Consider the following 13,381-nt stretch of genomic DNA (forward strand, 5'->3'; position numbering starts at 1 on the left):
TAAGATTATTCGATAATTAGGATTATATGATTGTAGCAACCATTTCATCTTCATTTGTGTCAATCTTGCCAAAAATTTGATCGAGGTGTGGGACTCGAAGAAAAAACCATTTTATCATCTGGATGCACTGGTGGCAGTGCTGAATTAGTAAGCGATCCTAATAATATATTATTTTCTAGTCACACATACCGCTTTCTAATGTTTCTTCCTTTAATAGTCGCTCGGTGTCTGAAGAAGACATATCGGTGGGACGCCGGTCCCATTCAAGGTTGTCGATATGGAGGGGAAGTACCTGTCACAGCCGGCGGGAAACAATGAATGTGGGTTTTATGTAATGTGGGCAATGCTTCGCTACATCGGCGAAAAATCGAAAGAAGCCGATAAGTTGGTGTGTATAATCCCCATTTTCATTTATGTCTGTTAATAATTCAACAAAATGATTTAATGTTTCTCTTTGGATATCATCTTTTTTGAACGACAGCGCAAGAAATATAACCACCAAAGGCTGTTAGACACTGGAGATCGTCGCACTATAATCGGAGCTCGCAAAATTCATCTTAGCCGAGGCATTGGAAAAGATAGAGTATTTTCCATTGCACAATCCGTGAGGTACAAGGACCAGTATGGCCCAGAGCAGGCTTGCCAGATTATTGTAAGAAGTCCGAGAAGCATGTGTGAAGTCCAAGAACATTTCTTTTTTATTTTTAGGGATTGAGATGTGGATAATAACATTTGAATTGTAACCGTAACATTTGTAATGTTTAATATTGATGTACCTATCGTCTACGTAGCCTATATAAAGCGAAACCCGATTCCACAAAAAAATATAAATTAAAATCAATTATAAAACAATAAATTGTGAACGTGACATCACTGCCGGTTATCAGAAAATCGGCAGTGTTGTCGTAAACATCACTGTCGGTTAGCAACAAAACCGACAGTGCTGGCATTGCCGGCTCGAGCCACAAACCGGCAGCATTGGCTTAGCCATCATTGCCGGTTCTTGTAACAAATCGGCAGTGATTCTTACTACAACACTGCCGGTTGAAACACAAACCGACAGTGTTGTTGGAACTGAGCTCTACCGGGGGGTCTTATGAACCGGCAGTGTTGGTGGAAATAAACACTGCCGGTTGTGTAAAGAACCGACAGTGAAGTTGAAGAACACTGTTGGTTTGTAGGAACCGACAGTGATAGCTTACCCTCGTCACTGCCGGTATAGTTGTGCCGGTTCAAAATCCGGCAGTGATGGGGTAATTTGAACCGACAGTGATGGGGTATTCTGACGTAGTGACACCCAAGAGATAATGGACCGAGTAATGGAAGAAGAGAGGTGGGAGGAACAAGAATTGATAGAAGAAGAGTGATGGAAGTAAGGTACCACTACCACCTACATGTATTGGAGTTTACTGGCATCCATCCATCCATATCTGAACTTTTGGAAATCGTGGACCATCTAGCTTCCTTCAGCTGTTTTCATGCCTCCTTGCTCAATAGTCAGTACTTAATAAAGTGAATCAGTATCAGGCCATCAAGGTACCCATGAAAGAACAAAAATTTTGCAATCCACTGCTGTGCTTCTAGGTTTTACATATATTTACAATCACCTATACTAGCATCCATGGACAATGACCCAATGATTCATGTATATCTGAACTATTTGGAGAATGCCCATCAGCTACCTACGAATTCATCAGCTGTTTGCAGCCCAGCTCAAAACCGAAGCAACATTGTCCTCACTTCATCCCTGAGCTTGAGCTGGTTCCACTCCTCCACCCACAGCGTGTAGCTCGACTGCGGCGCGAACACGTCGACGGACACCTCCTTGCTTGCCACCAGCTCATGGGAGTAGCGCTCGAACTCTTGCAGCTCCTCCAGCTTCATCGCCAGCTCCGCCACATCAAGCTCGCCCCGGGCGCTCTCCGTCTGCTCCCTCGCCTCCTCCACTCTCGCCCAGAAGCACGGGTCCTGCGTGAGCCCGGCGTACTTGCTGCGTCTCCGGCTGCTCGCCGACGCTGCCGACATGGAGGACGTGACGTCGCCGCCCGTGCATGCCTTCTCCTGCCACCACCTGTCGAACAGCTCGTACCTCCTCTCCCGGCCGTGGGTCATGTAGCTCCCGCTCGTCCGGTGGTGGCCGTGGTGGTGGTAGTCAGCGATGTCGAGAGGCTCGACGAGGAGCTGGTAGAAGCGGGCGGCGTTGACCCACTTGGCGCGGCGGTGGAAATCGTGGGGGAGCTGGCCGGCGTCGAGCATGGTGAGCACGCGGTCCCAGAACTGGCCCAGCTTGATGCGGTTGAAGTTCACCTTGGAGTACTTCCTGGGCGACCGCCGCTGCTTGAACGCGTCGTAGTACCCCATCTCCACGTCGAACAGCGCCTTGTACCATTCGATCTGCGCACGGCACGGCGTGATCCGGCCTAGCTGCGTTGCCAGGCGAGCGCAGTTCAGGCTCGGCCGCCGCCCTGCCCGCTTCGATGTCTTCAGCCACTGCCGCGCAGTTGACGCCTCCATGGCCTGCCGCCGCCGGTGGCAATGCCAGCATGTCAGACAAGATATATATACTACACAGAACACGCGCTGTAGTTTTATACACGCAGACAAAAAGTATGTACGTACGTGTGCCCTCACCATGGCGTCGATGCCGGAGGCCTCCAACGCGAGGGACACACCGTCGTCGTAGTTGGGCGTGGACGGCGTGTCGTCCACACGCAGGCGTCTCTTAAGGAGCAAATGCTGTGGCATTTTCAAAACGAGCTCGCCGTAGCAGGAGTGCGCTGCCTCCGGGGACTCTGCGCCGGGGGAGCTCCGAGAGGCGAAGGTAGCGTACAGCATCTGTACCGCAGCCGTCGCGTTGTCCACGCACGCCGCGCCTTCGGGGGAGCACAGCACGTACGTACCAAACGGCCGGTACGGGCTCCTGCCTGTCGTCTCAGGAGCGGCAAGCTTCTGCTCCATGGCCACAGCGCCAACGTGCAACTGTATCAGCTGCCGGAGCGCGTCCTTGTCAGTGTCCGCCATGCGCATGGTGACCGTGGTCACCGCGCCTGTTTGGTGAGTCCGTGTCGGCCATTGATGCAGTTGCATTCCGACAATGATGTGCGTGGGGACGGCGTCCGGCGGGCAGAAGAGGAGCCTTGGGACGACGTCGTGCTGTGAAACTAGGTGGCAGAAGTTACCACCCCAGCGCTCACGCAGGATGGCCCTGGACAGCGCCTCGTTGCCTAGTAATGGGCTTCCAAAGGTGACGCACAGGACAGGAGGAACAGGTGCCCATGGCGAGCTTGACGATGAGATGCAGAGGTAGTGTAGCGCTGCGAGGGCCGCAATGGCGCCACCGAGGGAGTGGCCCGTGAACACGACTGCCTTGCCCCTGATCTCATTCAGTAGCATCTGCAATGTCAACCAATTCTGATGAGTAAGTCACAGTTTCAGTGTGACAAAACACAATGTGAACTTTTAGCAGCATAATTTCAGTGAGGCAGGTTGAAAAGTAAAGATTGGAGAGAATGGAATCATTAGCTGCATAAAGTGACATACAGTACTCATACTAGAACAAAAAAAAATCATGGAAAATGATCATCTCAATAGTTTTATGAACAATAATTAGGTCACTCGATTAAAAAAGGCAAAAGTGATAAAGGTATACAAGAAGATGGAGACAAGGTGTGGTCCTCTGAAACTTAAAATCAAAAGATCAACGAAACCTGAAGATTCTCTACAGATATTTGAAGAACTGAATTTAATTCCGCCAACAAAAGACCAACAAAAGAATGGAATTTGTGATGGAGCACAAGGCTGTGGTCATTTAGGTTATTATTCTACAATAGTGGAATGTATTCTACAATAGTGGAATGTAGTTCAAATGCATGAATCATAAGTAAAGTAATCACAGGTTTTTTTGTGTGGTCATCTGAAATTATAGAAGAGCAAAAGATAATATCCGGTGAAAGCAGCCTGAATTCTGAATGACAGTAAACTCTGAAATACAACTCTTCATCATGTTTACTAGATTTATTCCTCCAGATCAGTCATTCTCCATATCTTAGTCGAAGAATTTTGAGAATTTGAAATTTCTACAGATCTAGCCCTGTTTGATTTCTATTGGGCGCCTAAAATTCCTATCACATCGAATGTTTAGACACATGCATGGAGTATTAAATATAGACTAATTACAAAACTAATTACACAACTTACGACTAATTTGCGAGACGAATCTTTTAAGCCTAATTAGTCCATTATTTGACAACGTTGTGCTACAGTAAACACGTGCTAATGACATATTAATTAGGCTTAAAAAATCGTCTCGTAAATTAGCCTCCATCCATATAATTAGTTTTATAATTAATCTATATTTAATGCTCTCTAAATATTCGATGTGACATGAATTTTATAAACAACTAAATAACCGAACACCCCTGTATCTATGCATTTGGTGCATAAAGCTGTCCAATCATGAGCCACACTGCAGTGCATTTTAAATGCCTTGTCACTATCACCTGTTCTGTTGCTCATGGGCCCTAAGAAATGCATCAGCTGTAAGCGACAATAAAGGAGCAACAGCAACTTTTGGTGGGTACTGTGATCTAGTATGCCATATGCCATGATCTAGTTAGCCGCAAAATTTGACAGGGATTGTTCTCTGTACACACACCCCCAGCTTTGAGCTCTGAGGTGAGGTCTGAAGTAAACTTCACAAACTCTTACTATGCCAGAGAGGGCAAACTGTTACAAGAAATGAAATCACCGGAGAGAAGGAAATAGGCACTGAAGTGTTGTTTGCCCAGAGAAGGATTTCGTTTTGTTTTCATCCCACAATGTTGTTAAATTTCTGACTGACTAAATTATTTGCTCCTGACTGGAGAATCAAACCTCTTACTCAACAGTTCTAGACTACACACAATCAAGAAACACAAGGATCTTCGAGGTACAACGGACGCAAAATCAGATGGCGGACACTCTAGCAAAACAGGCTTTCCTAGAGTTTAAGGCTGCTGCTAATACTCTCTGTCCCAAAAAAAAAAAAAGAGTCGCTTCTCAGAAAAGTGAGCAACTTTTAACTTTGACTAAATATATTTAACAAAATATTAATATTTATGGTATATAATTAGTATCATTAGGTAGATCGTTGAATATACTTTCGTAATAAACTTATTTAAAGATATAAATGTTGCATATATTTTCTATAAACTTAGTCAAAGTTGAGAAAGTTTGACCAACACGATTTCCGTAGACTCTATTTTTGAGACGGAGTGAGTACATCTTATTCCCGTACTAACACAGGTCAAGCCTGGTTTAGATTACAAGTTTTTTCGCTCTCTCTCCATCACATCAAATCTTTGGACACATATATAGAGTATTAAATGTAGATAAAAAAATAACTAATTACACAGTTTGATTGTAAATTACGAGACGAATCTTTTGAGCCTAGTTAGACCATGATTGGACAATAATTGTCAAATACAAACGAAAGTGCTACAGTGCCAACTACGGATTTCTAACCCCAATCTAAACAAGGCCTCAGTTCCCTTTAGGCCTCGTTTAGATCAAAAAAAATTTAGATTTTGGCTACTGTAGCATTTTCATTTGTATTTAGCAATTAGTGTCTAATTATGGACTAATTAGGTTCAAAAGTTTCGTCTCGTGATTTCTCACCCAACTGTGCAATTAGTTTTTTTTTTGTCTACATTTAGTACTCTATGCATGTGCCGTAAGATTTGATGTGATAGATACTGCGCAAAATTTTTTGGAATCTAAACAGACCCTTAGTGGATGCACTGCAATCTGTAATGATACACTCTGTATCTATACTCACAGCTCGATGCTGTTCAAATATAATCTCGTTTGTTGTAAAAAATATATTTGCTCTATTAAAATACTGAACGACTGACATTAATCTGTCTGAACACGAGGACACGGCAACAACCAAAGACAGGCAAATCACCGTCACAATAACTCCGCCCCCAGCCAACAAGAAAAGCAAAAATATCAGATCATCACATGAACGCGCAGCTTAAAAAATGACAATTTTTTAGTCAAATTATTAGTGGGCAAGGCAAACTGCTCCAATTAACGCGCTAAGCATAAAGTAAACGATACTAATCAGGCAGATATTTTCAATGGAGGAGTAGTAATCAGTGAGTTAAGTTACCTGGAAATCAGGGGAGCTGCAGAGTTTCAAGAAGCACTGCAGCGCCAGCGCCTGCACGGCAACCGGCTCCCCCGCGGCAGTGGCCGGGTCGGGCTCGGCGGCGACCAGCGGCGCGAACATCCGCCCCGCCGCCGCGTCCCCGCCGCCGCCGAGCCCCACCGGCGCGAAGACGTCTGCGCCGCCGCCGCCGGCGGCCACCGCCGCGCCTGCCGCCGACAGCGCGGCCTGCACCCCGGAGAACCCCACGTATACCTTGCCGCCGTCTTCCTCGCCGTGCACGACGAACCCGGGCGCCGCGGCGGTGGCGGCCGTGCAGCGGTCCCAGGCGCGCGCCAGCAGCGGCGAGGAGGCCAGCAGCGCGCCCAGGACATGGCTGGTCTCGAACCTTCAAAAGGACCACGCATTTGAGCTTGTTTGTGGCATCAAATTCTCATCTTTTTTCTTTCTTTTTTTTTGGTTCGGGGTGCGTCTCCAATTGGGCGCGAAAGGTAGCCGAAGCAGCTAGGTTTTTTGTGCGCGACTGATGCAGCAAGTATTTATAAGTGCTGATGCGAGGAAAAGCGATGGAAATTTGGGAGGAGGAACTTACATGGAAGCTTCTTCCTCTCCTGCGGCGTCGTTCATGGCTGATGAGCTTCCCAGAAGCAGGGGGTGGAGAGAGTAGAGAGAGAGAGAGAAAGAGAGAGGGACTTGGAGTAAGAGAGAGAGAGAAGTGGTCAAGTTTAATTTGGCGGCCGCTCTGTCTTGGGGAGGAGGGGTGGTGGGGCAGGGGGCTCACTGGTCATAGGTCAAATGGTATGGCGGATTTTGCATCAAGGGAGCACCATAATTTGGTCGCTTACATTGTACTCCTTGGGATTATACCTTGTTGATATTCGGCATGTTCAGCTTGTCCTGTCTCGACTTGTTTCAGTTTATTCTCTCTTACAGAATATTATTGAATCAGCCGAAACCAGCCGAAATACCTATACCAGCCAAACACCTTGATTAAGATGGTTTGAGTTCACAATATTTTAGAATCGTGGGTTTGATTGGTTGGCTACAAATTTTTGCCCAATCAAAGTCATGGCAAGCCTTTGGCTTGGCAAAATCAATGCTTGCCAAAGTTAGGACAAAAAACATAGGTGTGCATTTGGTTGACTGTCATGACAATAATAGAAAGCATTTTCTTTTTATTTTTTGATGTCAGCATTTTCTCTTTTATGTAGTCTAAGAACTTTTCAGAGACTTTGCCAAAACTTTGGTCATAAACATTGATGTGCCAATTCTTTGGCAATGAACCAATCGATGACTAAAATTTTGGCATGCCATGGTTTTGGTTGGGTAAGAATTGGAAGCCAACCAATCAGACCATGTATCTTTTTTTTTCTGAAGGGCGTAGTATTAATGGGTATCTTGTTTTGTATTTATTCTCGATCTTTTATGAAAGGGGAAAACATTTATGAATTTTTAAACATAATTGAAAAAACAAAAAAATACTAGGACGTCATAGTTTTTTAAGTGGTGTAAACAAGTGAAATTTAAGTGGTGTAAATAAGTGAAATTTAACAGAGCTTATTGCAAAGAGGTTATCATTAAGAGTTTTAATCCCACTAAAATGCATATATTTAGTATAATAATATTCTGCAAGTTACGTACTTCATTTGTCACGAAATGGTAATCATATTTCAAACAAGAAAACGTCAACTTATACAAACTTTCACCAACAATTACTCAAATTATATACGTCTAGAATATAAACTTGTATCGATGGATTTGTATTCAAAGCGGTTCTGTGATCAAGGCTTTGTATGGCTTTTTCATGGTCAAATTATGCTTATTATTTCCAGAATGGAGGGAGTATATTTTTTTCAAATTTTTTTCTTCTTATACTAATCAATTAAATTTGTATTGATTTTGATATATAAGCTATTGCTTGTGTATCATTGGAAGATTCACCAAAATATTTATTTTTTTATTATTCCAAACAACCAATAATTTTAGACTAAATTTAGCAACATTAGGAAAGGCAATGAAACATTTAACTAGTTCAATTGTTTTCAAACTACATATGACTCTTTTTATTAACATGCTAATTCATGAATACTTAAAATGCTTAAATTCCTGAAATCAAAGATATTGTATTATTTTTCATATGCAGCAAGCACTTCATTGCTGATAAAAGAAAGCTTGACCTTTGTGCTGATTACTTTCTATCCTCTAATTCGGTGTGCCTTTTTTGTTTGTGCATCTATGCTAATCTTCGTGTGTGTGTGTGTGTGTGTGCGCGCTAATTGACTTCATAGTGGTGGAAAATATAAGTGGCATCATGTCTTGGACTGCACTCCAAATGGGCAAAGGCGACCTTTTGCAATTTCCTTTTAAGTACATTTAACCTTTCAGATTTATTTTACTTATATGCTCCTGCTAGAAACACTGAAGCAAGGAGGAGATAGATCTAGTCCAGATCACCTGATGTGATGAGATCTAGCTAGTTCCGATCATCGGATCCGATGAGGGTCTCAGCTTTTGGGGGGCATCTTTCTGTAAAATTCTCAAGGTTGTTGCAAAGGCATAGTTTATCCATGCTACGATGAATATAGGTCATATTCGTTTATCTTATAATTCATAGTTTTTAGCTTATTTTTTTAATTATAATAGTATTTTTCTCTCGCAACAAATCAGTCAGAACAATATTTTTTATTTATCTTTTTAGCAAAAACGGGCCATATTAGTATATCTCTCTTTATTTAATGTGTGGTCAAATCTCTAGTTCACTGCATATACTGGACTCCTACGTAGTACTTCTCTTGCTATTCTTTAACTTGTCCTCTACTGTACTAAACATTTGTTTTGATCAGAGATAAGGACTGCGTTCTAGCAGTGGCATGGCGCGGCGGGTGTGAACACATGCTCGAACCGATTCCGTACATAAATCCCTGCGACAGCCAAAATTAAATGTCGTTCTTTTATATGTGGAGTATGTATTTCTTGGATTATCATATTCTTATTGTCGCTTAATTTTTACACCATATATACAAGAAAATATATGAACAGGAATGCGCATGTGTGGTTTGAATATTTTCGTCTGTCCTCGAGTCTTCAAATTTTCTTTTGGCTTGAATTAGAGTTTCTCAATAATTAGTTGGAAATATCCAATAAGGGCAAGGGCAATGTGGATTGCTCATGTACACTTTACGGTGGGGCCCAAGTAAATAGACTATAACTGCTCTCTCTCCCTCCATAAAATAATACAATTATGAGATCCGTGTCAGTCAAACTGACTCAAATTTAACTAAGTTTATAGTAAATAATACTTAATATTTTTGTCTTTAAATAAATTTATTATCAAAATATATTCTATAACTATCTAATCATACTTATTTTGTATCCTGAATGCTAATACTTCTTTATATAAAGAGTTAAATGCAACGTAGGTCGACTAACTTTTGGTGGTGCGTCATCCTTTCAAACTGTATTTTTTGGTCCATTAACTTTTGGTGGTATGTCATCTAGGTCCATCAACTTTCAAATTATATTTCTGGGTCCCTAAACTTTTTAACTAGTTCACCATAGGTCCATACCCATTCGTTTAACGAATAGATCTAACATGGCACGCCAAATAAGCAGCCACCATGGAGTAGGTGATGAGTCCATAGCTCCTTAAGATGTTCATAGAGACTTGTCTAGCAATAATTTAAAAGTAGCAGCTGGTAATTCGTTAATATCATCTGGTCTTAAATTTGGGACTATTATTTTTAAGGATAAATATATTTTGGACATGGAGAAATTTACAACTGCTGAACTACCATTAAAGATATTTTATAGAGATGTCTTATTATTATGTGGAAAGGAGAAGAAAATAAAGCCAACAAAATACATCTGTACTAATTCTAAAGAGATGGAGATCATCAATAGAATTTTCTCAACGTAATTAGCATCCTTGCCATAGTATTTTATTATTTTCATGCATTAGTTTCCTATCCAGTTGTGATACATGATCTTTTATCTAGCATCTAGCTTTATTGTTTGCGTGCACCTATGTACGTGAATCAAATTGGTGGCTGCATTTGGATGTGCCATGCATGTTAGTCGAATCAGGGACTCACGGTCAATCGGTCCTAGTTGGGCTGGTGGAGTCCGAATTTTATTTGGGTTAGGTGGTCTGCGTGCCTATACCTGTGGCCTTTTGATTTATATAGGGTAGATTAAACTGGATTTTATTGTGGATTTTATTCCCCATCGAGCCGCCGCTCGAGAAACCCTAGATGGTGATCCCATCAGGTTCTTTGTATTGAAGATTATCTTCGGACGGTGATCTCGTCCTGTACTCCATGGTGGCTGTTTTTTTTGGCGTGCCATGTCAGATCTATTCGCTAAATGAAGAGATATGGATCTACGGTGAACTTGTTAAAAAGTTTAGGAACCCAAAAATGCAATTTAAAAGTTGATGGACCTAGAAGACACAACACCAAAAGTTAATGGACCAAAAATGCAGTTTAAAAGTTGATGGACCTGGATGACACACAACCAAAAGTTAATGGACCAAAAAATGCAGTTTGAAAGTTGATGGACCTAGATGAGACATGTGGCAGAACCATCCAAAATAACACACTTATGGAGGCGCTCGTCTTCCAACAGACACTAAGCACCCCAAAAGCGAACTACAGCGGGTGAGTTCCGTCGGGCACACCCGAAGGGAGAGCCCGAATAGTCCACATTTTTTCCCAAGGATCAAATAATGAGAACGGGTTACAATACTTAGTCCATTTTATACATCCAGAGTTCTTAGAAATTCATTATTATATTACCAAGTTTAGAATGCGGAATATTAAATAGCGGAATGATAATAAACATCTATCGATAATGAACAAGGATCCATCTATGCCCACTAGAAGAATCCTTCACACAACGGGTACTCCTCAAGTTGAACCTACAACAGAGGAAATAAACTCTGAGTACACAATGTACTTGGAAGACTTATCTGACTAGTGGGAATAATTTCCCGACTCCAAGGGATATGCAAAGCTTTATGGTTTGTTAGGTTTCTTTTTACAGAAAGCAATTCTAGTAGTGAATCCTTATTTATGTTATTATTAGCAGTCATGATTAATTTATTATCTAGCCATTCTATATAAGCACCTATTCTACTTTCAAGCAAGGGTTGAGCAATCAGTTCTATTTCATCACCATTTATCTTTCAGTTTTTACTATGGTGCTAGACTATAGACAAGCCGTATCGGAATGACGGTGATTCACGAATCAATGCCCCCAGCTGGGTACCCTAAAACACACGTCCCGCTTGTACCGCAGGCACAAAGCAGGACCAACCCATCACTCTCCTGTCATGGGGTCTAGGTCCCCGTCCAAACTTGGACTCCAAGCCCCCGCTCATGAGTCCTGGACTCAGTGTGGTGCTTAGATCTCCACCATCCCCGCCTTCAATCAGTCGGTCCGGAAAGAGCCAGAACCCACGATAAGAGAGCAACAAGTCTTCCCTACGCCTATACCCAAGTATGTGCTCGGGATAATAAGTCTATGACTTGCCTAGAACCTAATGCAACGGCCAGTCCTTAACCGACACAGACAGGAAAAAAGTGTAACCAAGCTATGCCCTGTTGGCCATAAGACACAACCTCTTACACCCATCAATACCCAAACCATATCCCTGCCCAGTCTTTATTTTTTCTTTCCACCATTTTATTATGAGTGATCATAATTATCACCTATTGTGAGTAATGGTAGGTTACTCACGCTACTGATACCCTAAGTATAGCAGCTACTCGACCTATACTAGTAGGACGCATAGGTAGATATATCTATGCATGTAGTTTCCATAAAATGCCTATAACATAAATGCACATCATATATATATTCAATAATCATTCAAAAATAGGAGTTATGCACCGGGGCATGCCTTGCACAGGCGGTGTGTCAACATAGTCAGCAACGAATGGCTCTAGGGCACCCTCCTGTACGAGAACCTCCTCATACTCCTCAATAATCTCCTCATAGTCCCATTCATCCGCAGGCACGAACTCTACCAACTTGTGATCTACATGCATGAAATGATGATGCAACACTTAGTAATACGGCAACAACAACTCTTAAAATACGAATACATTTGTTAAGCTACTAAGCTAGTTCTATCGACTAAGGTGCTACGCTACCTATTGTTACCACTAACAAGTATGAAACATGGCATGTAGTATCTTAGTAACTAAAGGCATTCTTACTCTTAATATCGATTTACTCTATGATAAAACAAGGAGTACTAGCTACTCTATTTATCAACCTACTCTAGGGCTACAAAAATTACAGTGAGCACATAATAATCTAATGAGTCTACTGTAAAAATTTCATGACAAAAGCTATCATCAATTTGCCACCAAAATTCCTACAAATATTAATCTAACTAATACTAAGCTTTCTAAATTGAATTTATGAATCTATCGTTTCCACATATAACTATAAACTAACTACAACATCAGCTAGATAGCATTTTTGTGAACCCAACAAATTTTGTTTCACTATTTTTGGATACCTACCACATTTACTATCATTTTTTAAAGTTCAGCTTAAAACCAAATTGAATAAACCTTTACTAATTCACTAAAAATTGAAAAAACCGAATTCCACCGCGCGGCTCGAGAGCGAGCGGCGCGGCCCACTCCCGCGCACGCGCAGCACATCGGCGTGGCCCACATGGCTCGACGTGCGGACGCGACCCACGACGGAGCCCGCGTGTGAGCTAGCTCTTTTGCTAAAGAGCCCTCGTTCTCTTTCCTATTCACGAAGCTAACTCAACACTATTTAACTGAGTCATGGCTTTTGCATCTAGCACCCTGCTCTTACTTGAATTCCTATTTTTCAAGATCCCGGGCCAGAACTTAACAGAGGCCGCAGCTTCTCCAGCCAAACACCGACGAGCACAGACCTCCTAGGCAGCAAACGTCACCACCGTGACACTCTTCATCGCAAGCGCAGTCGATAGAGGTACAAAACACCACGAATGGTGCCGCATAGAGGCGTGACCATGCACCACAGCGGTGTTTGGCCACGATGACACTAACACTGGCAAAAACATCTAGCCTAGCGCTACCATCACTACCTAGACTCCATGCCTAGAGTACTGATAACATTCTAGAGGTCCTAGATGTACCCGTTCTACTCCCAAACAAGCCACCCACAGACACAGCATCTACACCGTGTCCACCGATGGTGGCCACGTGCTCTAGCGAGCCTCGGCCC

At 42.6% G+C, this 13,381-nt stretch overlaps 1 protein-coding gene across 3 annotated transcripts; it reads right to left on the bottom strand.

The window, feature by feature from the left end:
* Window positions 1-1,299: 1,299 nt before the first annotated feature.
* Window positions 1,300-6,866, bottom strand: LOC136481684 (lipase-like PAD4). Of its 3 annotated transcripts, none has more exons than XM_066479005.1 (4): window positions 6,741-6,866; window positions 6,152-6,536; window positions 2,632-3,393; window positions 1,300-2,517 (listed from the first exon to the last, which is right to left on the bottom strand). In XM_066479005.1, the coding sequence occupies exons 1-4, from the start codon at window positions 6,773-6,775 to the stop codon at window positions 1,714-1,716; spliced, it is 1,986 nt and encodes a 661-aa protein (XP_066335102.1). In that variant the 5' UTR covers window positions 6,776-6,866; the 3' UTR covers window positions 1,300-1,713. The 3 variants fall into 3 exon arrangements, with proteins under 3 accessions (XP_066335102.1, XP_066335101.1, XP_066335103.1); XM_066479004.1 differs by having other exon boundaries at window positions 2,620-3,393; XM_066479006.1 differs by having other exon boundaries at window positions 2,620-3,393; window positions 6,152-6,671; window positions 6,741-6,828.
* Window positions 6,867-13,381: the final 6,515 nt, after the last annotated feature.

The sequence above is a fragment of the Miscanthus floridulus genome, chromosome 9 (genome assembly GCF_019320115.1).
Source record: "Miscanthus floridulus cultivar M001 chromosome 9, ASM1932011v1, whole genome shotgun sequence".
Classification (NCBI taxonomy): Eukaryota; Viridiplantae; Streptophyta; class Magnoliopsida; order Poales; family Poaceae; genus Miscanthus; species Miscanthus floridulus.